General features: G+C 43.8%; 1 protein-coding gene across 2 annotated transcripts; it reads right to left on the bottom strand.

The window, feature by feature from the left end:
• Positions 1–1,484: 1,484 nt before the first annotated feature.
• Positions 1,485–27,169, bottom strand: ITK (IL2 inducible T cell kinase). 2 transcript variants are annotated; one of them, XM_041481978.1, is made up of 17 exons: positions 26,999–27,169; positions 16,304–16,408; positions 15,230–15,311; positions 13,918–14,046; positions 13,216–13,256; positions 12,707–12,858; positions 12,209–12,274; positions 11,979–12,033; positions 9,744–9,823; positions 8,970–9,106; positions 8,083–8,157; positions 7,211–7,382; positions 6,328–6,544; positions 5,537–5,601; positions 5,334–5,452; positions 4,075–4,232; positions 1,485–3,561 (listed from the first exon to the last, which is right to left on the bottom strand). In XM_041481978.1, exons 1-17 carry the CDS (start codon positions 27,167–27,169, stop codon positions 3,490–3,492), a joined length of 1,896 nt encoding a protein of 631 aa, XP_041337912.1. In that variant the 3' UTR covers positions 1,485–3,489. The 2 variants fall into 2 exon arrangements, with proteins under 2 accessions (XP_041337912.1, XP_041337913.1); XM_041481979.1 differs by having other exon boundaries at positions 13,207–13,256; positions 26,999–27,136.
• Between the last annotated feature and the right edge of the window lie 652 nt (positions 27,170–27,821).

Below are 27,821 nucleotides of genomic sequence, written 5' to 3'. Positions count from 1 at the left end.
CAGACACAAAAGATTTAACAGCAAATATCATTCTGAGGCTGTGTGTGAAGGTTAGTTCAAGAAATCTGGCAGAAAAGTCTGCTGTGGACTTTTTTTGCACAGTTTAATCTGCTCCCATTATCAGCCAGGCTCAGTGTGATGGGAATTCCATGAATGTTATGATACTATTTTAATTTTCTGCTCCATGTTGTCTTAGCTGGTAGAAGGATAGAATGAGCTTCGCTGCATTTGTCCTGCAGATCTCCCTGCAGGCTGGGACAATGACAGCAAGGGGCAGCCCCAGGCAGCAGTGTGTGCATCAGTGTGTGCAGAGGAGAGAACACGGTGGTGGGGTGAGCTGAACACAGGAACACACATGAATTTGTGCTGGCTGCCAGGTGAGCTTCAGCAGAGCCATTCACCTGAATCCTGCTGTGCTGACAGGCGTTCAGAGAGGGACAACACCAATCACATAAAAAACACGTTCATTGAAAAATACTTCAGGTAATTCTAGATTTTTTTTCAGGCCTGATTTTAAGGTAATTGTGCACTGGAACAACACCCACATCCGCAGGGGGACTGACCTATGCCCAAAAAAGAGCTTTTCATGGTTAATGCTGCCACGCTGCAGTCCCTGGTCCCCACTGAGAAGCATCAGCTGCTCTTTCTAGATGAGGTTCCTGCTTGACTGCCTTTGCTAGCAGGGGCTCCAGCCTGGCTGTGCCTGTGCCTGGCCATCTCAGCAGCAGCTTGGGGACACGCTGGGACACAGCTCTGAGCCCTGGCTCCAGCCAAGTGTGCAGAGCCCTGCACCCACCTGGGATAACCAGCGGGGAAAAGGAGGGACAGGCACAACCTCCCACCCTGGTGAGACACAGCCAGGCAGACCTGTGTTAAACATTCAGCACGTGTGAAATGCTTTCTAGAGAAGCAAGGAAGGGGTGTTCAGAGAAAGGTGACTCATTTTGCAGTGGGAGACTGATATTCTCACCTCTGCTTTGTGGGGAACGGATCTGGTCAAGCCACGTGAAGGGCACCCAGCTAAACTTGCCTTGGATACTGCTGAGGTGAGGGAAGACTGTGTTAGAGTGCATTGTTATCATGCAGCTATCCCACTCTGGCAGTGCCCTTTTGAGATTCCTGAGGTGCCCTGTAAATTATGGGGAAACACCCTCTGGGAGCACTCAGATATTACCACCACCAATTTTATGAAGATTCAGAGAATTTAAAGCCACCATAATGGATATTTAGACCTAAAAATCTGGTGTCTGTATAATAAATTACCATATTTGCAGAGATTCTGAATGCTTCCTACTCCCATAAACCCAGCACATTGTGTAACCCCACAACCACAGTTCTGGGGAACAAAGATATTTCAGAAAGCCAGAAGATGCCTGTTTGCATCTTGGTGGAGGGTATTTGATTATAGGTGCATGGTTTTTGCAGTTTTGCTCACACATAGTGAAAGTCACAGTTGGGACTCAGCAATTTTATTGTTTGTAAAAGTTCACATTGTGTGCATAGAAAGACTGCAAAATAAAACTGAACATAATCACAATAATATTTTGTGCAACCCACTCTAGCTAATAAATATTACACTTATCCAAATATAAACATAACCTCAGAAATGTCACCTAACAGAGCAATGTTGCTGCTCCTTAATAGCAATGTCCTCATGCTCAGCAGACCCCTGGGTCCTTCAAGGATGGTGGGGGCAGTCAGCTGAACTTTGTGAGCCTGTAGACACCCCTGTCACAGTGTGGGGAGATGTGTAAGGCAGGAACTGATGCCTTGCCCATTTCCACATGCCTGAAAAGATATTCTGGCTCCTACAAGCCACCCTAGAACAAGGAGCTTGAAAAATACCAAAAATTAAGCCTCCTTCTATGAAGAAATAATTTGACACAGGATATGTGAGATCATGGGATTACATTATTTCCTTGTTCCATTTTTGTTGGCAAACATATTTGAACCTGACTTGTGTAAAGACAGGAGGTTGCTGCTGGAAGTTTGCATTTCAGAGCTTTTGTAAGCTGCTGTCATGTAAGGTTTCCTCGTGCTCTCACCTGCCCAAACAGAGAAGCATCAAAAATACACATTGCATGTCTGCACATATCATCTGTGAGCCCTCTTGACTTCCCTAGTGATTGTTAATGCTTAGCTAAAAGTCCTGGTCTTATTTACAAATTCTGCAGGACACCAACACCCACACTTTGGGTTTGAAGTCAGTTATGTCAAAACAGTGTCTCTGTCTTGCAGTGAAACCACAGATTTTAATGGAAATACCAGGAGATGGATTTTGTTTACACCTTCTGCTGTCACTATATAATGTGGAACTCCTTGAGGAGGAAGAACCCAGGCATGCCATTCACACTGGACTTTTTTTTTGGTCAGTGCCTTTGTTCACAGAAGAGATGGAGAAGTCTTGCGGTGATTCTGTTACTTTTTAAAGTTCTCATGATCACTGGTGCACTGAGCACATACTCTGCATGTTTTCTCCTCCTGGCTCCCCCCTGAGCCCTCTGGCTCCTTCCAGCCCAATACACCAGTTCAGGGGCAGATTCCTGTACCTTTCACAGGTAATCAGATCCTGGGACGCTGTCTTGTCCTGGACTGTGGACACATAACACTCTGCAGTGCTCATTCCTCCATACTTTGTTCTAAGAATTTGGGTGGAGGTCACACGTTAATCTTCTGATGTAGAAAGACTGAATTAAAAAATCAATATAAACATTCAGCTTTGACTTCCTCCCTCCAAGAATGTCGTCATTTGCATCAGAGTTCCATTTTCCCACTCACTGTACAATGCAATTTGAGAGAGTTTCAAGACTCTTCAGCACATACATTTCTTTTTCTCTTCCTCCCTCACAAACTCGTGTGCACACACAGACACCACTTCAGCTTACCAGGTATCCAAATCCTGTTCCTGTTATGCCACAGTTGCAGGGAAAATCATGCAAAGGGAAAACAAAACCACCTTGAAATACCAGCAGCAGAAATGCAGTCACTGAATCCAGCCTGCTTCTGTGTCCCCCAGGCTTATTCCTCTTCAGAGCTTTCAGGTCCAGCCCACTCTGAATTAGAGAGCTGGGGAAATGTCTAAACACTGCTCCTCAGTTAAAGAAAGACTTCTTTTAATCTCCCTCCAGGGAAGACCTTCATTTGGGAGTTCACAGAGTTAGAACAGCAATGTCAGATCTCTAGATTTTGAGGCTGTCTCTTCAGGAGAAACACCCTTGCTGGACTGTGTGGTTCAGGACTCCATGCTCAATAGTCACTTCTGGTTTTAAGATGCAAACCACACTCTTGGCCAAACCAAAGCCTGTGTCTGTCTAGGCTCTGGAAAGCCTGGGGATATCTTGTCTGTCTGGAAGTACCAGCCTCTGCCCTCTCCTTCTCCCCAGGCATATGGCAAGTGCTTATGGTGTTCTGTTAATGCTTTGTTAGGGAAAATCCAGCCTTCTCTCTCCTCAGGACTCTCTTGGCTGTGCTGAGCACGCAGTGCCATGATTACACATCAAACTCAGAGATTTCACTCAGCTGAAACAGCAGAAGAGAAAAGGATGGCCGCTCATCTTTCCCCTGAGCAAAGGAGAGAAGAGAGAGGAAGAACATTAATGTCAGCTGGAGAGGAATGGCAAAGTTAGCAAGGAAAACCTTGGGAAGAAACTGAGTATTAACAAAAATACAATCTATTCCTACAGAGAAAATGCCACTGGAAGAACCAACTTCCTTCTGTGCAATGTTTCTTTTCTATTACCAGTGAATTTGGCTTGGTGGACACTAAGTACCTTGTAATGGCTTGACTTTCATTTTTACCACCCTTAGAACTCAGCTCCACAAATCCACAGCTTTCTTAGCAAGGGAACTCTGGAATTAACTTGAGTTAGGTGCACTACATGGGCTTCTCAGTGAAGTCAAATAAAAGGCAGAGAGTCCAGAGTTTGCTTGCTAGTGCAGATAAAAGCTACAGTGCTTCACCTCCAGGATTTTATCTTCTGTTAACGTGTGGAGTGCACAAGTCTCTCCTCCTTAAAGCCAAGGGGAAGGGAGTTATTTTCTTTGGGGAATAGGGCTATCCAGTACAATACTTACCATCCTCCAGCAGTGGCTCATCACTTCATAAATTGCCTTGGAGGCCAGCTTGGGTTTGTAGAGCCGAAATCCTGCGTTGATTTCTTCCACCACTTCTGCATTGGTGCGATTCTCATAGGGGATTTTACCTTCACTGAACACCTCCCACATCAGCACTCCTAAAGCAGCCAAACAGGAAAAAATCACGAAGAGGCAAATAAAATCCTCAGCAGGGCCACTTTCCACCTGCTCTTCTCTGCAGCTCAACATTGGTGCCAGTTACTTGGAAAAGCATTTTCACTTGGATTCTCAGTAGGGAGCTGAAAAAACAGGCCCTAACACAGCTGTACAGTTTGAGGATGCCAGCCAGGATCTCTGGTGCTCTCTGAAGCATCTCTCTGTTGAGTCTATGAAGGGCCTCAGCACCCAGCTCCCACTGTGCTGCTCATAGCCACCCCAGGAGTGCACAGCTCCAGCCACAGCTCCAGCCAGCAAAGGGCAAGGGAAGCACAGAATCCACAGGCACAGACCAGCAAAGGTTATAATCCTGCATTATTTACTGCTGGCCCCAGGGCTGAGTGGCACCCCATTGACTGTGAGCTGTGCACAGCACACTGCCCCATTCACTGTGTGGGCTGGAGAGGGGCCAGGCCCATGAGCGTGCCAGATCCACAGCCCAGGGGACAGCCTTTGTTATGGCTTTGGGCAAAAACACACAGCGGTGCCCTTATCTGTGAGGGTCCAGAAGGGAGACCAAAGAATGGGCACAAATCATCAAACAATGCATTGTGGAGCAGGAAATGAGGTGAGAAGTGTGAGCAGTGAAATAACATGTTCAGATCAGCATAAAGCAAATTGAATCAGCAGAGCAAATTTGGAAGGGCAGGGGGTTTGAGTGAGGCATCAGTGCCCCTGGACTGACATGCAGAGAGATGGAGTGCCTAAATGTCTTCCTCCTCTCCTCTCCTCTCCTCTCCTCTCCTCTCCTCTCCTCCTTTTTCTTGGACACTCCTGCTATGTCACCATGAAACAGAGTTCATTGTTTGTATTATTGTAATACATTAAATTGGCAATATTTGAAATGTTCTGAAGTATCTCAGTAGTTTCATTTTCTTTCCTTTCTTTCACTTGAATGTTTTAGGCTCGCTTTTTATTATTCAGGCCAAACACCCTTGGAGTCCAGAGGATGCAGTGTTGAGGAGAGTTTCCTTGAGGACTGAGCCCCTGTTTTTCCCAGCTGGGGCTGTTGAATTTTCTCTATTTTGACAAGAGCTCCTTACCGAATGACCAAACGTCAGATTTGGTGCTATAGTTGCTGTAGGAGAAAACCTCAGGAGCAGACCACTTGACTGGAAACTTGGTGCCTGAGGAGCTGGTGTACTGATCATCCAGGACAATTCTGGAAGAGGAAAAGAAGGGGGAATGCTGAGTTACCCCATCCCTGACAGCCCCAGGGGACCATGCGCAGCCCCAGTGCCTTTACCTCGACATCCCAAAGTCAGACACTTTGACCACGTGGGATTCCCCCACCAGGCAGTTCCTGGCAGCCTGCAAGAAAACAAGGTGCAAAGGCATCAGGTCAGAGCTAAAACCCTGTCACAGCCATTCAGGGGCTTTTATCCTGGAAGAGCAGATCATGCTTAAAAAAGGAGCATCAAAGTGACATTGTGCCATACAAAGAGGACAAACCCCTGAGCTCCTCATGCTTTCTGTACATTCTGCAGCATGATCCTGTTGCCAGAAAAGCTGTTCAGCCATCACTCTGACAGGCCCTTGTTGCCCAGAAAGGGTGGAGCAAGACCCTAAAATAGCCACAGCTACTCACAGTCATTGCATGCCTAATGAAACTGCAGCAGTGACTGATGGAGTTTGACTGAAAACCCCTTAATTAAAACTATTTTATCATCAATGCGTGCTTATACATGACTTATGCTAGAACAGGTCTTTTTGTAATATTCACTGGTTTTAGATATGAAGAGGGTCAGTACTGTGGTTCTTGGGGTGCCAAAGGAAAAAAAGAAAAAAGAGACAAATTTTATGGCTTGTTTCTTCTCTCCCAAAACCAGTCAAGGGGAAAAGATTGATCAGTCCTCCAGGGCTTGTTTGTGTATTTTCTTTTTCCCTAAAGTATTTGTGCTGCTTTTGCTGTGAGGGCAGATACAGGTTCTCCTATAAACAAACAGGCAGGAGGAGTGTGGAAGCTGAAATTAAGGAAGAAAGCAGAGGAAAAAGCCCCTCTGGAGCAAAGAAAAAGTCCACATGGGACCAACATACCAGATCTCTGTGGATGACAGAGTTTTGTTCCAGATAAGCCATTCCTTCACACACATCCAGGCACATGCCCAGCAGGGTTTCCTTGGAGAAGCTGCCCCGCTGGCTCCTGAGGTAGTCGGACAAGCAGCCGTTCTCCATGAACTCGAACACCAGGCAGATGGGAGCATCCTCAAAGCACACACCATAAAGCTGGACTAGCTTGGGGTGAGACAGCTTCCTGTGGGGTAGGGAGAGAAGGTGGGAAAGAGGCTGAAATAGGCTCAGTGCCTGCTATCCTCACAGCAGGTATATTATACACAGCAATTTATCCACAGGGCTGCATCCAGCTCACTGCAAAGATCACCTTTGCAGATGTGCAGACCAAGGACTAAATAGAATTCCATTTAAATGGTAGTGGTCACCAAAATATTTTGCTGGAAAACCATTCAAACAAAAATAAAATCAATTTCTGTCTGTCTTGTGGGGAGGGAAATGCAAAAAAAAAAAAAGCAGAAAAAGTCAATAAAACCAAAGACAAATATATTCAGTTATGCAAAGCAAAACATTTTACAGGTAAGGCTTTTCAATGAAATTGTCCTTAAGTTTTAAGAGATCTTTTCTGAGAAAAACCACTTTGCTCTCCAAAATGCACCATCAATTATCCTTGCCTTCCTGAATAGCAGGGATCTGGAAGACCATTCTGGATATTGATAGACTTGGAAGCAGAGTAATTCACCTACACTTTGAATTGCCTTCCTTTGTATCCACCAGAGCTCACCAGTTTATTTACTATTAAGATACATAGCAGATAATCCAAGTTTGAATTCCATACTCAGATTCCTGACTTTCATTCAGTGTTATGAATCCCACAGGGTGTGATTGTTGTGGGGAATCTAGCACTTACATCAAGACTTTGGCTTCCTCGATGAAATCCTCCTCAGACATTGCTCCTTCACGGATGGTCTTTATGGCTACTTTGGTCTTGTCCAGCAAGTAGCCGAGGTAGACCACCCCAAACTGACCACTGCCAATCTCCTGCACACGGGTGAGCTCAGAGGCATTAATGACCAATTTTCCTGTTGGTTGCCAGGGAGAAAGAGTTAAGGACTGAGCAGTAGAATGCCAAACAAAAAGCTTTTGTGGGTTAAACACTGAGGCAGGACTCCAAGTGAGACTATTTGGCTCTCCCTCAAATTGCCTGTCTGACCTCTGATAGCTCATTTGACTAGTCCATGCTGCAAGTCATGTTCAAGGGTAGGAAAAACAACATCCCCTTTCTCCCTCCTTTGTCTTGCCTATCCAGTTCTTCAGGGAGGATTGTTTTTACCATACTTATGTGCAGTACCCAGCACAACATGGGGCTTGAGTTTCTTTGAAGTCTCCAAGAATTACAATAAAGATGATACCAGCAAAATTCTATTGACAGCAATATTCAAATGAAGGCATCTTTCAGGAGAGACTCAGCCTTCATCAAATTATTCTATGCTCCCATTTCCATCCCCTTCGTTCAGCATTCATTTTGGTATTTAATGTTGACTTCACTGAGACTCTGGGTTCTCATCACCTCCCTCAAAGCACTGCACAATCAGTTCAGTCCTTTATCACCAGCATGACAAAGATGACAATCTGGTGAACAGTGCAGTGCAAAGACCTGAAGAAAGCCATTTATTGGGGCTGTAACCACATAAATATTCCTCAATACCCGTGGGGATGTGCAGGATCACCCAGCCAGCGAGCCAGGAGTGTGATTCTCATGCAGTCATGGCAGAACCTTACCGTAGCTGAGGCCTGCGGTGATGGGGGCCTGTTTCCTCCAGGAGGAGACCGCGTGTCGCAGCCGCGTCACGAGACCTGGGGACACGGGGACAGTTCCTGTTACTGCACAGCCATGGGAGCCTGGCTGCCACCACCCCAGAGGGCAGCTGGGATTCTGGAAGCAGATTTATTGCACTGAGTTCTCAGCTCCACTTGAGGGCAGCTGAACCTCTGTGCAGGCTCTGGTTTCCTGCCTGAGAGAAGGAAGCCAGTTCTGAGCGCTTTCAGCTTATTTCCCATTTTCACATCCAGAGCCTTGAGCCTCTGTAAACTCTGAAGAATTTCCAAATGATACTTGGTATTTATAGGGTATTTTTGAAGCCCAGTATTTCCCTTGGTACTCCTGGACTGTAGGATGGGATGGATACATGTCTGGTTATGGATACTGCCCATGTCCTTCACTTTGTGTCAAATCAAGGCCCAGGGATAGATCACCTCAAGAAGGCCCTGCAGTGTAATTCCAGCAGATAGCTTGGCCTGGCAGTGGTGATACATCCCCAGGACTCTCTATAATATGTCATTATGACATCTGTGTTGGCCATGGTCAGCCTTAGAAGGACAACCAGAGGGAGGATGCAATGCTTCAGGAAGCTGGCCTGAAATGGTCATTTCAGAAATAATATGTCATTATGACATCTGTGTTGGCCATGGTCAGCCTTAGAAGGGCAACCAGAGTGAGGATGTAATGCTGGAAGCTGGCCTGAATTGGTCATTTCAGAATAAGTGGGAGAAAAGGTGATGCTGTTTAACACTTCTTTGTAAGGACAGAGGGCTTGGGAGCCCTCCTTCATTCACAACCGTCACCTGGCAAACCAGCAACATCTCTGTTCAGCATCAGCTTCTCTCACCTGCTGCATTGTGCTGGTGGTAGTTGATGAGGTCAGGGATGGAGTCAAACACGTGCTTTTCTGCCAGGTAGTATCGCTTGGGAAAGTCAGTTGTCTCATTGATGTGATAATGCTTTATAACAGGATTGTTGTCCGTGCTGAAAAAGAGGAGGTTTTCTTTGAGAAAAAATAGTTTGCAGCAAAAAGACAGGGATTTGGGGTATGAACAGAAACAAGTGAGCAAAGGGGAGAACCTTCCCCCAGAAAGAATGGGGGAGGAACAAGGAGTGAGCTGCAGTTGCTAATGAACTCTGTGTACTTGTATGTTCTCCCTCTCACTCACAGAAGGTCTCATCTCAAGAGAAAGGCTGAGGTTTCCTGATAAGAGAAGGTTGTGTACTAAGTTTCTCTGCCTCTTCTTTGTGAAACACAACTTTCTGCCCCATCACTGAAAGCCCTTGCACTACCCATCTCTGGTGAGTCCAGCACACAGCCCACATTGATCCCACTGACACTTCAGTTCAGGGGACAGTGCCATCAGAATGGCAACCCCAGTGATGTCCAAAGGACTATTTATGGGCACATATTTAGATTCAGGGAGAAGTGGAGCCTTTAATACACTTTGGGACTGGCAGCTGACTCTTCTGCCTTTTTTGGAAATGTTTTCCCTCTATCATTTTCATGAGCCTTCTGCTCTCTCGTTATAATGCCAAAACAACTACACAGAGATTACACACTCAGAGAAGCCATTTCATTGATGTAATTGATGTGAAAAGCTGCTGAGCTCAGCTGTACCTTAATGCTTTGGTGAAAACAGAGACTGTGTACATGCCAGGCTGCCTCGAATCTCTCACCATGAAGGCCCCTTCTCTACCCTGGAACAGGAGCAAAGGAAAGAGAACTGGTTAGAGACATAATGGAAGAAAAAAAAATAAAAATAAGTAGGCTGGGGGTAAAGCTGTGCTTATTTCAGCCCTGTCATGAAGATGTGCTAAACATATAGGAAAATAAAGAGCCATCACCCCACTGACAGAGCTTGGTGTGTTCCGTGCACAGCTCTGGTGGCTGCCCAGGGCCTGCAGATCTGTCTTGGGTGTTAGGTGCTTTCACCTCAGCTTCCTCTCAGAGCTCTCAGAGGAAATGAGACTTAGGCACTTGTGCTTAGTACATGTGGGTGTGCCTCTTTGTCGCTCCAAATCTCTCCTCTGGAAATTCTGAATCCATTGACTGCCCTCAGCCCTATCTGACAGAACACATGTTGAATGAAATGTGTGGCCGAGTGGAAAGGCAAATCCCTGTGAATGCTCCCCGTGGAGTGAGCAGCTTTAACAACAGAGTATCCAGCACCAGAGAATCCATATGGGAGTGTAGGAATGATAATTTACCAATGTACCCCAAACTGGAAAACCTTGGACATGATCCTGCCCTTTCACAGGTACACCAGTCATCCAGTATCCAAACATAAATGGCTAAGAAAGCAATCCTCCTGCAGTCTGACACTCACAGAACAATTTTTCTTTTTAACTTTTCACTATCATTGTTTTCCACTCATCTGAAAGCTAAAGTGCCTCATAGGCATGATCCCACTGGCCCAGATGGATCAGATGGCAAAGGAGATTTAACATCACAGTTTGGCTGGAATGTGCTGTACTGACCTATATATTGGTAATAAACCCCACATTTTTCCTCTGTTTGCAGATAAAGAAGAATTTCATCTGGCATCCCAAGTGCCTGATTTTTTTCATTCCCTCCTCCTCTGCTTTACAGGTAGGATTCCTCCATGTCATGTCTTCTACCCACCCACAACACTTGATGCAGAGCAAATCCACCAAGTGCACCCTGCCTGGGTCTCCTTCCCTAGAGCTTTGATCAGCTCCAGCTGAACACAGAGGCTGAGCTGCTCCTGCACCCCTGGTTTGAGCTGCTGGTTGTGCAGCTCTGCCCAGGTGGGATCAGCCTGCTGAGCTGTGAACTTCCAGGGTTGGCCCTTCAGTGTCTGCACAACATCTGCTGCATCTGCACCGCACAATATCTGGCACAGGAAAGCTCTGAAAAAGTCTCTCTGCTGCTGTAGAAGCATTTAATCACACACAGGGAGGGCTTCAGGACTGGAGGTGGGCAGGTTTTGGAGGCAGCATCCTGCCCAAGTTACTCTGAGCTCTATTCTTGCCCTTCCATTCTCAGCTGACACCAAGCCTGGCCAAAGATCACTCACAAACTTGGCCACATTTCTGGGGGGAGCTGTGAGGCTTGCAAGGCTTTGAACCAAAAGTCTCTGCAGTCACATGGGGGTAGTTACCACAGAAAATTTGTACTGGTAGGACTGAAAGAAAAAATAAAACCACTAAACCATGTGTGGACTTTTCCTCTAGTACCTTGTACAAGAATTTTTAAAGCACAAAGAAATTGCTGCTATTTCCATAAAATATTACTGTTCCAGGAAGGAACACTTTATTTGTGTTTATTAACAGGGCCACCTGTTAATGTAAGAACTGATTTAAAAACTAAGGTTGTGTTTGTGTGGAAAATTTGAACAAGAAGCTTATTCTTTGTATTTTCAGTACAGTCTTCACTGGAAAACTCTGGCTCAACTGAAAAATGAAAGATGTGTGCTTACATGCACACACACAATTAAAAAAACAAAACCCACAGCCATACTTTTGGCTTTCACCCAAAATACTTCAGCACAAGATTGGTTAGATTTTCAGAGAACTACTGGCATCCACAGGCCTCCTGCAGAGGCAGAAAAGATGAGCTAAAATCACAGTTTTCAGCTGGCACAGTGCTCTGAAGCAGTGTTTTCCACCAGTCGCAGTTACTGGGTGTGTTTGGATGGCACAGCTCCATCCATGCTCAGCTAACATAGGGATAAGGGGGGTGTGCTGGTGGTCCTTTATCTCACATCACACACTAAGGACACAGAGCAGGAACCCAGGGTTCATCTCTCTTACACACAGCAGCCCTTGCAGGCTTCATTTGTCATTAATTAATTATTATTTCCCATCCCCCCTGTACATAACACTGGTTTACCTCATCCCTGAGCAGTGTTTCTGCCTTGCTTCTGCTGATGTTCTTATTGTACCACCTGAAAACATAAAAAGACTCCAAGTCAGTGTTTCTAGACCAGGAAAGTTTCACCTGAGAAGCTTCTGAATAGAGCATCCCCAGGGTGGAATGTGAGGTGGGGTGGGGGCATCTGCGGCTTGTAGCTTCAAATCCAGGGCACTCAGAGGTACAGGAAAAACACAGGCACAACTTACTCATAAACTTGCAGATTCTCAGGTGATTTTTCCACCAGGTAGCTGCTTGGCACGTAGCCTTCATGCCTGTTGAGAGGCAAGACAAGTGTGAGTGTGCTGACAGACTGCATCTGTAGGAGTCAGCCTTGAAAGCTTTGCCTGTTCATTGCATGATAAAAGTGCTGGTGGGGAGGTACTGAGTGAGGTTACTGGAGAAGAAAACAACTGATTGCATCTCTAAACATGGAGAGGTTCACAATTTCCCCCCCTGTGTATCACTGCAAATATCAGTCTGAATTGTTTATTGCTGTAAAATTAACTTTCAGATCCTTTTCATCAGCTGCCTAAAGCAACAGCAAATGGAAGAAGGTTACCATAAATAACCTTCCATCACTTTTGCCCTGTAAATAAGAGGATGCTTTGCAAAAGATGAACAAGAGGGAATAAACATGTATGTTAATGGAAGAACAAACTGGAATTAGAAAGGATTTGCACATTGGCTGTTGGAAAGGGACTTACCCATTCTTATCTTGAATCAGCCACCAATGTTCCTCAGAGCTGTCAATGACATAATATTCCTCATGATATTGTAACGTCAGCTCCTGGGGGTTCTGGGCTTCATAGTCATATATGGCTATGACCACTGCTTCCCTTGGGTCCAGCAACAATTTCTGCACAAATTAGGTAAAAGGCTCATCACATTCACATTCATATTAATATTCATATTCATAAAAAGCAGTGGCATGCTCTCTAAAGTGGTATTTTCCTGGCACTGGTATCCCCTGGGTTTAAAAGCCTCAAAGCACCCCAGACCATTTAGTGGAGTGTGGTGGCAGCAAGAGAATCTTTGGCACTTTCGAACAATGAATTTCATATAAAAATTTCAGTTGTACAGAAAATACCTAGCGAGTGTTATCACAGGTGAAATTCTAGGTCACTGCCCTGTGGTGAACACTAATAAGGACATATTCCCCACTGGTAGTTAATCACTCAGGGCAGGACACTAAGGACAGCATCACTGCACTCACCCAGTTATCTTCAGGAGTGGGAGGAAGAGGTTTCTTTGAGGCTGAAAAGAAATCAAGAAAGATAATTTGAAATAGGTGAGGACAAAACCAAGGGAGAAACCACCAATGCAATGAATTGATACAGGTGATACAACCCCAATGAACAGTGAGCTTTGGACTTTGAGAGCAAGACCTGCCAGCTACACAGTGAGCCTCAGCAGGAATTGGAAACTGGGGTGCAGATTGGTTAAGGCATCAAGGTAAAAATTACAAGGTAAATGTTTCTTTGGTGAAGAATGATTGACCACTTGTGTTCATTTTCAGGAGACAAAGTAAAGATTATGCTTGGCCATAATTGAAAACCACAGAGGAAATATGGTTTTGCTTGGTTTCGTTAAAATAGGACATGCACTGTTGAATGCATTTATCTCAAGAAAGTTGTTATGGCTTGCTGACTGACCACAGCTGATCAAGTTCTTAGCTCTCCATCTCATTCCAAAACCAGCTCCAAGCATCACACAGGGGAAAATGTGAATTCAAAAAAAGATAATTCCTTACATACAGTAAAAGATAAGCCAGAACATCCCAAGAAGCTAGAAATATGTCTCTTTATGGAAATCTAACATAATATTTTTTGATGTTCTGTACAAAAGAGATTCAATCCTCTACTTTTGCTAGGCATAAATATTTCCCATGTCAGGATGGTCTTAACAAGTCCCTTACCGTTTTTGGTGGGGTCATATACCACACAGCCAGCTGCCATCTTCTCTGTCTGAGCACAGCATCTCCACTTGCCATCCAACCAAAAGTCTGGATGACACTTTGAAGCCAAACTGTTGTTGTATCTGATTTCTGAAAAACATTAGGGGAAGAAAAAGAAGGCGGAAAATGAATTTATTTGCATCCACGTTCATTCTAGAAGTCATCTAGAACTAAATGGAAATAATCTGCTCTTTAAAGCAGCTTCTACAGGCTTGTTTCAAATAGTCTAAAGGAGGGGACAGTCTACAAATGTTGAATGAGAAGAGGTGATAAAGTAGAAGCTTGGAGTAGGAGAATAACTGATTGCAAAAGTCAGTGCATAAACTTCACAATATCTCTATCAGGCACAATGTTTTCAGAGGGAACAATACAGCAGCAGTGCTGTAAAACAGAAAAAAGCTGTGACAGAAACCTGGTGCAGTTTTATGTAACTAATTAACACCTTCCTCACGTCAAGCGCTCTGCTTGTCTCTGCCCCCAGTGTTGGTTACTGCAGCACCATGCAAGTGAACCACAGCACAATTCAGGAGGTGAACAGGAAATGAAAGCTACCCACAAAAAAATGTTCCTTAATAATAATGATTCTCTAGCAAGGTTGTCATGTAACCAAAAAAATCTATTAATAAGAGATGAAAATTTTTCTGTGTAGAAAAGGTTATTTAAAAAAAAAATAGCCGTAGGAAAATCCTCATCTCTTCTTGAAGCAGAAACCTCAAATTACAGTCATTTGTTAAGAGTTTATTCTAGAAAGACACAAATCACAGAATCCCAGAATGGGTCAGGCTGGAAGGGACCACAGTGGGTTATCTGGTCCAGCCCCCCTGCTCAAGCAGGATCATCCCAGAGCATGTGGCACAGATGGTTCTGGAATATCCCCAGGCAGGGAGACCTCACACCCTCTCTGGGCAACCCATGCCCAGTCACTGCACAAGGAAATTCTTCCTCATGTTCAGGTGGAACTTCCTGGGCATGATTTCTGCCCATTGCCTCTTGTCCCTTGCTTGGCACCAGCAAACAGAGCTGGTCCATCTTCTGACACCTTCTGACATTAAGGTCCCCAAATAAACCATCCCACATCCAAATTTCCTCTGCCTGCTGAAAACACACCCACCAGATGTACAAGCATTTTGATTTTATAACCCACTGCCTGGGTTATAAGCATTTTGACTGCTGAGACTGGAGACATTGACTCCTCCTGCTCATTTTCTCAGCATTATTTGTGACAAAGCTGGTCAGACATAAGCCACAGTTGGGTGGGCAGAGGGGTTTTTACCTTCCTTCAGCGTGAGGACCCATCTCTGCCGGCTCTCGCGGTTGGGGGCAAACACGTAGAGGATGTAGCTGTCATGGACAATCTGGAGAGGGGGTAGAGAAAGGAGCCAGCCATGAGAAGCAATCCCAGATGCACTGGTCACAAGGGAGCCACCCAAGGAAAGAGGCAGCAGCCCTGTTACCAACAAGCTACGTGCCAAATGATGATGTGGGGAAGTGGAGGAGCAGGGGCTACTCAGATGCAGCTCTTAACCTCTGTGTTAGGTGAGAAATGTTGTGTATTCTATTCCTATCTGATGGGGCACTTCTTCTGTTCTTTGGGCAGTTTTCTTTATCTCTTCCACAACCCATCCTCCCTCCAGGAGATATCTTCTATTAATGGGCCAGTGGGTGTCCCAGCATGGCTGATAAAATTCCATCATCCCATTGGGAAATGCTCCGCCCAGGGGAAGAGCCAAGCATTCCTACCTGGATAGAATCTGAGGTTTGGAACATGACAACAGTGTTTTCCCACTGCATTCCCAGAGGAGCAACCCTTTCCCACTGGATTCCAAGGAAGAGCAGGCCCATCTCCAGCAGCCCTGGATCTTCAGAGGAAAACTCCACCCTCCTCTAGGATCCCTGCTCCAGCAGAACCACAGCTGGCACTGCAGGAGGGCTGAGCCACCATTTAATGGGACTGTGCCACCACCCTGACCCACAGGGTGTCAGGTCCTATTCTGACTCTGGCAGTGTTGTTTTGTATTACTGCATTTTTTTTTTTTCCTTCCCTAATACAGAACTGTTATTCCTGCTCCCATACCTTTGCCTGAGAGCCCCCTTAATTTCCAAATAATAACAATTCAGAGGGAGGGTTTTACATTTTCCATTTCAGGGGAGGCTCCTACCTTCCTTAGCAGACACCTGTCTTTTCAAACCAAGACAACCTCACTGACTTTTGATTATTTAAATTTGAGTAGAGGATCAGATCAAGAACCCAGTGCTGGTTTCAGTAACAACTGCACTGGGAAGGAAATGCTACTGAAATACAAACTGAAGTGATGTCTCTCTCAGTATAGTCAACAGACAGACTCACCTGGAAAGGGTATTTGTACTGACAGGGAATTATGATGTCACTTCTCACAATTTCCACACATTTAATCCTGGAAAGTTCCACAGAACCCTTCAAAGTCCTTTTTTTCTAAAAGACAGAGGAAAGCACTTGGTTGATGCTAATGATTGTGGATTAAGTGAATAATTAAACCAGACTGTTGAATCCATGGGAGATTTAGTTTTAATGGAGCAGAAGCAAATTAACTGATTATGTAAGACATTAAAACATTTAAAGAATAATTCTTATATTGGGCATCTCTATATGTATTCCCATACACATACATATATGCACATACATATATTTCAACTCAGCACAGGGATTTTAGAGAACCAGTCAAAACCTCTATTTGAAATTCAGCTTTTACTTTTTTTTCCAGCAAAATGAAGTTCCTTTTTAACCAAAAAAGAACTATTTTCATTAAATTTTCAGTTTACTAACACCCCTGTTTCATACTGAAAAGATATAAACCAATAAATATTAAAAAAAAGTTTGTGTACTGAGAATTTCAAAACTATTCATTTCATCCAAAATGTATATTTTTACTGTATCTGTCTTCCAAAAAATACAACATTTCACTATTTTTGTTTTTCTGGCTTTTCAGCTAAGAAAAAAACAACAGGGAATTTTGAAATAAATATTATCCTCAAAAATTTGCCAACAAAGCTGTTTCTCTGGCATCCTCTGCTGTGCTTCCATTCACCAGGTGTTTGGGTATATCAGGGACCCAAATAACAGTATGGGCAGTGGGGAAAGAGTAAAAAGAGCAGACATTCATGGCTCCCAGCTGCCTTGGTGTGCCTTATTCCCTGTGGAATCCTCACCCCACTCAGCTTTTGCAAGAGAGGGGTGAGGGCAGCTGCTGGAAGTGGAGCTGAGGCTCAGCCTCTGGTGCTTCTGCAGGATCCACTACACGAGGTTGCTCTTCAGAGTGAGCTGGTTTCCTGTTTTGGTTCATTTTCAGTAGGGATTAAGCACTAGCTGTCCCGCCACTCAGCTTTGGGACAGCGTGACGGAAATCAGTGAGGTTTAAGAACACCAAAACACTGCAAAGCTTCTGTTTTCCAAACACTGCAGCAGGAGAGAGCCTGAACTTCAGCTGCTGCCTTGTACCTGCCACAGATTATCACTCAGCAAGACTTTGGCAGCCTTCTACCCTCTCTGGGGCCCCAACTCTTTGTGTCTTACACCCTCCACCCCTCTTGTCCCTTTTTCCCTCTGTCACCTCCGCCCTGCAGCTCTGCCCCACGGGCAGCAGCCATCCCCACCACTGTGCCAGCCCCACTGCTGCTCCTCTGCCACTTTCAGAGTTAAATTCAGCCTAGACCAGGGCAGCAGCTCATGCCTCTGGAGATGGGGGAAGGTTTGCCACAGAGCTCTGTCAAACAGCCTCAAAACAGAGAGGCCCCGAGGCTCCCCAAGCCTCATTCTTGCACGACTGGCTGGGTATTTTGCCTCTGTATAACTGGACTTGAGGCAAAAGGGGAAAATTATTACAGTGTGGTCTCACATTGCTCTTGCTGGCCTCTGCTGGTGCATTTGTGGTTTGTATTTGTATTTGCTTGCAGTTTAACCAGTGTCTCTGGATTTACTGCCAGGATTGTCTCCTGTAGACATCTGCCTGTGTATCTCTCTGGGGTGTGGGATTCTCCTAAATCAATAAACCCAAGGCTTTAAAGCACCCCTAAATGTAAATGCCAATTAACTTTCAAGAGTGCTGGCAAGCCTTAGAAGGCCTTATTGCACCCCATTTTCATCATTTATTTCCTTTAATTCTTATCTAGTCACTTCTTTCAGACTTGGCTTCCTCTGTCTCTTCTTCAAAACCTCCTCTATCATTTGTTCTACCCCAGGGATTTTTACCCTTTTGATGAGGCACAAAGCCATTTATATCCTATAAAAACCTTCAATTTTGTTAGTGCTGAACCCTCCTTCATCTCCTTCCTTTGAAGTCCTGGGGTTTACCCACATGCATTCCTCCCCTGAGGCTTTAGCAAGCGATGCTCTGCCAGGCAAACCCTGCAAACACTGGTTTTTGTTGGTGCTTTTCTGGACTCTGCTGAAAGACAGGGTCCAGCCTTCTCAAGGAGCTTTGTGCAGTTGCCCTGCAGCTCTCATGACCCACTGTGTTCCTTTTAATCACACAATTCAGTGATGGAAGCTCCTCATAATCTCATGTTGCAGCACATTGGTGTGTGTCTCACAGCTAGAGCATTACCCAACAGATCCTCAGCTGATGGGACCCTGCTGATAGAAAGCAATTATAGTCCTCTAGCAGGACAAACAACTGGAATTACCACTCACAAACCAGGCATTACCCAGAAACTGGGCTGGAAACTAAACATATCCCTGCTTTTGTGATGTTTGACCGCACTTTAATCCAACAAAACCAACCGGGCCATTTGGAAGGAAAGGGAGAGAAAAAGCCTCTTAGAAAAGGCATCTGACAAACCTCAGAGACTTGTTCCTAAAACGGCGAGACAAAACATGCTGACAGATCTCCATTTGTTGTTTCCAGTCTGACCAGAGTATAATTGGGTAGATGTTTTAGCTGGCTGGTCAGTAAAAGCATCAGTGGTCTTGCTGTGAGCCATGTGTGGAAAGAACCAGGGCAGGCTGCTGTGCCATGAGGAGCAGCACACGTGCTGCAGAGCAGCCCATCCTGGTTTCTTTCTTTTGGTCCATGACTTGCAATATATTCATTCTGGGAATAGCTCTGAAAGGAGCCAAGTGCTTCACAAGCCCAGTGCATTGATATCTTCATCTTTTGTACTCCCCCTACTCTTGCCACACGGCTCCATCAGCTCTTTCATTGATCAATCCTTTGGTTTGTCTCTGCTGCATAAATCAGATGACTCCTCATTGCTTTAGATGCTGGGATAATTGACCATGGGACAATGGACACAGCCCTACCCTGTAACACAAGGAGGCATCTCCCTGTGGCTGCCTGAGGAATGAGCTGTCTGGCTCTATCATGTGCTGAAACCGACCACCAGCACCGCTGCTCACCCAAAAAAAGTTAATCACTTCTGTCCAGCTCAGGGGTAGGGGCAGGGATGTGGAGCGCATGGTGAGAAGGCAGGGAGACAGCAGTGGCTGCTGCAGGTGACACAGGTCTGCTTTTGATCACACTTCTGACCATGACCCTGCAGCCTCAGGCTTCACAAAGCTCTGAGATCTTGTAAGATACGGGGCTGAAAGGCTCTGCAGCGAGTGTTTGGGCTCCAGGTCCCTCAGTGGTACAGGTTTTGCTGAACCCCACTGGGTTTATCAAAGGGCCCTGGCAAAAGGTGCAGCCACCAGGGCTGGGAGCAGAGGGAAGGGAGAGGAGAGGCAGGGGAGAGCAGAGCCTCATTTCAAGGAGCAGAGGAGGAGACCAAAGGCAGCATTTCTTGGCAGGAAGGCAGCACCCTGTGCTTCATAAAGCTGGCTTGGTTCTAAAGTTGCGTAACAACTTGTGTCATCTTCCTTTTGTTCTGGTGAGGGGAAAACCAAGCCATCAAAGGTTCATGTGGCCCCAGTCTCCTCAGCAGCAGTCCCTGCTGAGGGCTGTCCACACTGCAGCCTGGCTTTCCTTGCCCAGTGGTGTTTGTGTTCACCTTCTGCCTCCCCCTCTCCTGTGCATCCCCTCCTGTGCAAGGCTGGCAGTGCCTCCTTGGCAGGAGGGTAGGGGAAAACTGATTTATAGCAAGGTAGGAAATTCCAGTCCTCAGCAAGCTCAACCACAAAAACATTTCCATCAATGCAAGCATTTAATGACCTTCTCTGTACCATCAGGGTTTGGTTTTTTTGGTAAGAATCTGAGCCAAACTTCATTCCCTGTTTTCACTCACCATCTTGACTAAAAAGAGCAATACTTAATTGGTGATGAAGTAGATGAAGGATCTTTGCTTTGACCCTGTGTCACCTGTTCTCTGTCTCTCTGCTCTAGCTGGGCTCGGTGTTCAGCCTGCACAGAGGCAGCAGCTGATTTTGAGGGTTGTGGAACTGCCCATGGCAGAGAGCTCAGCTGCCTCGGTCAGCTTCAGCCTTTTAAATGACTGACGTGTTCCTGCCTTTCAAGGAGTTTTCTTCAGGCCTTGCTGAGCTTCTGAAAGAATTTGGAAAGGAATTTCTTGGTGTAGAAATAGCAACCAGAAGCTTATGAGACATCACTGGAACAAGATGGAATTATTTTTAATGGTAGCCCTCCTGATAAAGTATTTTTCCACCAACAAAAATACCTGAGCTTGAACTTGAACCTCCTTGAAAATTGTGTTGATACAATTACTTTCTGTCTCTTATCATATTCCTTATCTGTGGAATGTGCTGATTTTCTCATTAATAGTTAGGATATTAAGAACTGTTGAAAACTGGATTCATAGCAGCTTTGCCTGGACACTCTCTTCATTCAGTATTTTGTGAGTTTTCTCACAAAAATGTGAGTTTTCTCACATTAGGAACACTGATAGTTTCACGGCTTATAAGAAATAAAACACGTAACTAATTTTTAATTTGAATGTGAAAACTAAATTAAAGAAATTGATTTTTAAAAGAAAGTTGTAAGGGATTTTACATTTTCTGTCACGCTAACAGTTCTAAAGGAAAATTGGAGAGGAGTGATAATTGATAACACTGGGATTTTCTGTAGAACCCTGATTGTTGTGTTATATTTTAATATCTCCAATGTATTTTGCTGTATTTGATATTTAAATTCCTTAATGTGTCTGCTTGTCTTACCTGTCCATCATGACTATTTCGTCCTTCAGCTTGAACTAAAAGAATAAATTTTTTTACTGCTGTTTTCACATCTAAAGAACATGAAGGTCTTTTAGGGGTGGGCACACCCTGGATGCAGAGTGCACAGAATTGTGTTAAATAACAAAACCATCTGCAACTGGTGCTTGAGATGCTTCCCTTCGTCTATTTACTATCCTTACACAATCTTATGGACCAAATCCAGCCTTGTATTTCCACCAAATCCAATTCTAAAATTCTCTTTGGCGCAAGTCTTGTCCAAGATGGTTATCAGGGTGCCCATCTCTACAACAGCACAAGTAGTTGGACAAGAAAATCAATGCCATCATCAAGAAACAGAAGAGGGAAAAAAAAGAAAAAAAATAGAAAGAAAGGAAGATCCTTGGCTTTCAAATGAGCTTTGTAATATGATGGAAATAAGCCTTTTATGTTGCATAAAAGCACATGGAACAACTGCTGAATACTATATTAGTTTCTTCAAAGCTGTTCTTGACTGCAGCAAAGACTGGGAACAGTGGATTGCAGTGAATGAAGGATTCAGTGGAAGAAAAGAAGCTAAATTAAATCAACTATATGACATCACTTTTGCATGAAAAAAAATTCTAAGCTTTAAGGCCAAAATTAAAAATCAGTCAGAAAGGATGAAAGAGTATGGATCAACGGGCAGGAATTGCAATAAAATAAGTTACAATGCTGATTGCAATATAAAGAAAAGTCAAAGGCACTAGGAGCAAAAATTGGCAACAACAGAGAAGTCTAACAAAAGGTAACTATTAGAAAGCCTCATATTTATTGCTACATATTCAAATTAGGAGGTATTCTTTCCTTCTTAAAGATATAAAAGAAAACATGGGTTGAAGATTTTGCTACGTCCTCAATGTTCTCTGACAGAAGAAAGATTTGAGCTTTGCAATTTAAACAAAATGGAAGTATCCGACATTTGCTGCAAAAACATTGCTCAGAAGAAATTTAAAACATTTTCTTCAAAAACTAAAGACTAATAAATACACAGAAAAGGACCTAGTAGGCATAAAACTGGGCAGGAACAGAAAGGGCAAGTAGAAAATTATTATAATCATATTCTGGAAGGTAAAATTAGTTATTCCAGCAAAAAAGAAGCTATTTTTATTACCAGACTTTACCACATGTTTGTGTAGTTAGAAATGCCACAGACACCAGACACAGAGAACCTGCATTTTGCTCAAGGCAATCCTGTCTAGACAATATCAACACCCTGAACCAGGATGCTGCTGCAGGAGTCGTGAGTGAGAACAGCAACAGACAGGAACTTTGCAAATATCCAGAAAAATAGTGGGTAAGATGGACTGGAACAGGTTGATGAAAGATGTGGAATCTCTGTCCCTGGCTTTGAAGCAGTGGCCAGTCAATGTTACAGCCTGTCCTGGTGTTGGTGACAGTCCTGCTCTGAGTGTTGATCTTATCCTGGCAATAAGTCTGACTAACTGAATTTGAGAAGTGCTCTCCAACCAGCATTACCAAGACTCTGTGATTTCACAATAGCAACGAGGCTCATTGTGACAAACAATATCAACTTCATCCTCCAGCAACTCCAATAATATCATTTGGATTATTCAAAATTCCTGTTACGTTTTCAGAGATGTACTAGACATTAAGGCACAAATTTGTACTTTGTCTCCATCTTATTTAGGATTGTATTGCTTTTATTGCATAAAAATTCATTGAAATGGGTGATGCAGGCAGATGCCAAGCCTGACTTCGTGGGTGATATGTGTATTATTCATAAATTAGTTGGAGATATGAATCAGAAAACAAGTGGTATTGCAAATTCTGGCAAGCAAACAGTACTAACTAATAAATACATGGCAGGTTATGAAGAATGACACATCTAGTCAGATGTATTTATTTGGAAGGTTGTCTTAAAAACCTTAATTAAATTCCCTTTAGGTGAGGACTGCAGCTTCATGACTGCTAAGAGGAAATATCCCTGCAGCTTTTTGGCCTGCTAAGGTGTTCAGAATACACAAAGCAATGAGAAATGGTTCGAATGGCCACTCCAACTAATAAGAAGACCAGAAGGGAGATCAGAAGAAAAGTTTTAGTCTGTTTACATTAGAGTCTTGGGGAAAAAAACAGGTTGGATTCTGTGCAGAATAATCAAGGTGAAAGGGACTGGACTGAGGAGCAAAGCACTGCTTTTTGTCCCATGGGTAGCTGGAGTGCTGCACGCAGCCCCACGTGTAGATAATGCTACAGAGCACCTGCAGCGTTTCTGGGATGCTGATAAAAGTCTTTTCTGCCAAGTTTATTTGCTTGTTCTCATGTAACAAGAGACTCAAAGCAGATTTCAAGGCCCACTGAAGTGCCATCTTTGCCATCTTTATATGTGAGTGTCAAAATCTGAATGAAAGAGCCCAGGACAAGGCTGACTCATTCTGTGTGACCTCCTGAGCATCTGACCAGTGTAGGAAGAATTGTGCTGATTAAATGAAAAAAGAACTTGGCATTTTCTGGGTGAGCCTTTCATTGCTGTCTTTATCAGCTGGACTAATAATAGCCCCCAAGTGCATGAAGATATAAAATTTCAAAATATTTATGTGCCTGAAGGATTTACCAAGGAGCATAAGCTGTTGGGTAAAGGGGGTATAGATAATTCACCAGTTCAAATGCTTTTGCTGCATCTAAGTAAGAATACTTGAAACTCTGTCCCAGACACCTCCCCAAAGGAATTCACTTCTCTGCTGCTTTTGCAGAGCAGCAAGTGTACCAGGACCCTGAGAGTATCACTACATTATTGTAGTGAGGATCAAACTCATTGAAATAGTTCAAATTATTACTCCCATGTGCTTGTTTACTCACATGTACAGTAGCTACAAAATCAGACCCTGAAACAAATAATTTTTGCCTTTGGAATTGATTTGCATGTTATAATAAAGGCACTTCTGATGTCTTTTAGCAGAGATGGGGGCTGAATACATGTGCCTGTTATCAGGGCTTTGCTTTATGTTAAGACAGCCCTGCATTGTGCACTGCATAATGAATTCCAGAAAACACAGCTTCTTATTGTTGTCAGTTATTGGGGGCTCATTCTCCTAATGAGACATGTAAATATCTTTCATTAACATTAAGGGCCACTGTGTGCTTGGCCCTGAGGAGAACAGTGCTCTCTGTCAGCTGTGGCAGAAAGATGAAAATTACAATGAAAATGCCATTACAGTTACTGCAAAAACCCCCTGCCTTTATGATGTCAGTTGTCTTGACAGCTTTGAGTATAATGTGCAGAAATATCCCTGTAGCCTTTTAGCCTGCTTATTTCCTTGTTTTGGACTGATTAAAATTCTTTAATGTTGTTTTATACCTTTGATTTAAAAATGCAGAAAAAGGGACTGTGTGTTAAACCCTGTTAAATGCAGGCAGACTGTATAAACCAGGGCTTAATGCATAAGTGTGTACTTTAAGTCATCCATCTGAAATCAGTGGGACTTCTCAAACTTTTAAGCAGTTCAGTAGTTGTTTTACCTGACTTGGTGCACAGGCTGTTGTTACTGGCTGACCAGGGACTGGAGAGATGGGAACTATACAGTACAAAACTCTGAGTACAGCAATCCACCAGACAGGTTGGTAAGGGGTTCTTAAAGACACCCATTGAAAACCCATGGTGAAAACATCTCCAGAGATCTCCCTTGAAAAATCCATGCTTTAAAAGCTCAGATATGTGCTGGGCCCATCCATATGTCAGTCCATGGAACTTGAGAACGCTCCCCATCACTGCAGCCAGCTGTCAGCAGTGTCCCTAAACCTCCAGAGCAGGACCACCTGCAAACTGCCCCCTGGTAACAGTGAGAGCCTGCTCTGACCTCTGCCAGCCCCAGAAATTATCTGAGAGAGCCCCTGTGGAGCAGAGCAAAGCAGTGCCAGGGACTGCAGCAGACAATCAGCACCAGATCGTTGATTTCAATATCTGCACATGGTGCTGGTCCTGGTGCACTCCTGGGAATGGCACAGCCCATGTGCTGGGCAGGGATCATTGGAATCCTCTCTCCACTGGCTGTGAACTCAAATGCTGTGGGTTGCCTCCATTCTGAGCACAAAACAAGATGGTTCTTGCATGGGCTGCCCTCAGCTTTCCTCTCCAGAGCAGCAATGGCCTGATCAAGCAGAGGTCTCACCAGCACGCTCTAATTTTGATTACTGAAGAGGCTAATGATTGGTTCTGGGAGTGTTTCACAGGACAAATTCTTCTTTCTGTACTTCGTGACAAATTCTTTTCATGTAACAGCCTGATTTTGATAGTTTGTGTGAGAAGGAAAATCAGCATTTCATGGAATATCAGCCCTGTGATTACAAATATACCACCATGCCTCAAACGTGCAAAAGGTTCTAAAGTTGCAGGTGTGTTTACCTACATATGTCTACACATATATCATATGTGCATTTTAAAATATATAATATATAAGATAAAGTGGATGATGCACCAAACCCTCATCTCACCTAAGTGACCTTTTGGAAGACTCAGAGGGAAAATTTCCAAGAACACACAATGTGTGAAGCCTATGCCCCACTGAAAGTCACCAAGTCAGATTTTCCAAACTATTTCAGTCCCTGAAGATGCTGACAAGACACCTACTGCAAAAGTATCTAGTCAGAGTTCCATTCAATTCATGTCAAGCCCACCAAGACTCAGAAAGCACCAAAGAAAACCAGTAGCGAACATTTCTCTAAACACCCACACCTACAGCAAAATCACTTAGATGCTTTTCAAAATTTAGCCCTGAATAATTAAGTGGAATAGTTATAATGGAATTTAAAATCTTATGAAAATGACATTTGAAAAATAGTTTGGAGAACAAACAAAGATAGTCTCAAACCATAGACAGTGACAGTATGCAGCAATGAATAGTGTCCTGTTTAAAATGGAGGTGAGAAAAACATGGGCTAGAAAGTATAAGCAAGAAAAACATTTCATTGGGCATATTTGAGAGAAACGACATGCAGGTGAAAATGACTGTTAACCTTTAAACCTTCTAACTTTTAAAGCTTGTTTGTAACCCCAAATAGGTTGTGATAAAATACCAGGGCACATCTTGCCTTTTTTTTTATTGTTGCGTTCTGTTTCTACTTAATTTTCTGCAACTGAGCAAGACCAGATGATCTGAAGTTGCCAGTGCTACATCCAAGGCAGCACAGTTCTTCTCTGCCTACAGGAACAGTGCCTAAACAAAATGGATTAACAGCATGTTCAGGGACTGCTGGAAAACAAGCAAGATTATTTACAACCATAGCGAGGCTCTGCAAATATCCAGCTAAATAGAAGGAAATAATTCTCGCTTCACTAGAACACTAAACACAATGGGGTGCACAGATTGACTTCTAATTTTCTTCATATTTAGCAGATCAGCAAAATGCAAAGTTGGAGAAACAAAGCCTGGCCTGAGCCTGGATCTCACCATCACAGCCCATCTGAAGCTAGCTCCAAAGGCCACATGTTACATGTGGCAGCTGAATTTATTTTAAAATGCTAGATAGACCTCCTTAATAGCCATCAGCCTGATACCCCAAAGAAAAGAATGAGAGTGAAGATCTGTGGATTATTTTTTCACAGATACCATCAGGGTACACTTGTGACCTTCACAATAGGCCTCTCCAGGTCACCCTGTCCCCATGTGAGGTGCCAGGCACAGACTCACACAGTTCTTACACACAGCCCATGCCAAGTTCCTACAATAAAACTAGATCCTTCCTATAAATTCGTAGTCTTCTTCCTCCATTCACACCAAATGCCTGCTGATCAGAAGCTCTAAATGACCCATTTGACCAATTTTCAGTGCATGGTGCTGTAGCAAGGACCAGAAAAGTTAGCAAAATTTAACAAAGATCATCCTTCCCTCCATTAGCATCCTTCCCTCCATTAAACAAATTCCATCCTTCCTCCCACTGCTCTGAGAGAGAAAACAACTGACGTACCCCGTGGCGATGCTCGTAGTAAGCCAGCTTGGATTTGGTCAGGACAAAGAAGCGAACTTTAAAATTGGAGGGTGAAGTCCTTCTCTTCTGCTGGGATTTCTTGATCAGCAGTTCCTCCAGGAGCACACAGTTATTCATGGCTGAGCCAAGAATGTTTGTTTCCCAGGACATGGGAACTCTGTGCTGTGCTCACCGTCAAAGAAAGAAACACGAGAAAGAAGACAGTTAATTTAGAAAAAAAAAAGTGTTCAAGAGGCAGCGTAGGTGCTTTTGAGCTTTATCTTCCCATCTACAGCAAAGCTTCCTTTCTGTCAGACCATAACCACATCCTCTCTGAAGCCATAAGGTGAACAGCACACATTGAAATGTACGCTAAGGTAAATGTTGTGGAAAAAAATAACACTTGAGGGACATGAAGTAGATGTGAATCAATGATTAAGGATAAATTAAAGGGGTGTGGCATGATTAAGCATCTGTCTCTTACTGGCTCATCTGGTAAATACAGTTATAAATGCATGCACCCAACATGATGTACAGGATAAGTGTCCTGTTCAATGCTAATTAAGAATGTGCATTTTCCATAAAAGTACAATTTAAATATAGCACTTAATGTACAGATTTGTAGACACTTTGCTTAAGACAATGCAGAGTCATAGGACAGAAACGAGACTAAACTGAAGCTGTTGCCAGCTGAAGACTATGTAGATATAGAAATAAAAATAAAAATTTAAAAAAAAATATGGTGACCTTGCTGAAGACAAGATGCAGCAGATATTGTAACATTTGTCATGTTGAAGTCCAGTAAATCTGTACTTCATTTCTC

Source organism: Pyrgilauda ruficollis, unplaced genomic scaffold (assembly GCF_017590135.1).
Source record: "Pyrgilauda ruficollis isolate IOZ18807 unplaced genomic scaffold, ASM1759013v1 scaffold57, whole genome shotgun sequence".
Lineage (NCBI taxonomy): Eukaryota > Metazoa > Chordata > Aves > Passeriformes > Passeridae > Pyrgilauda > Pyrgilauda ruficollis.
This window is presented reverse-complemented; position numbering and strand designations above follow the sequence as displayed.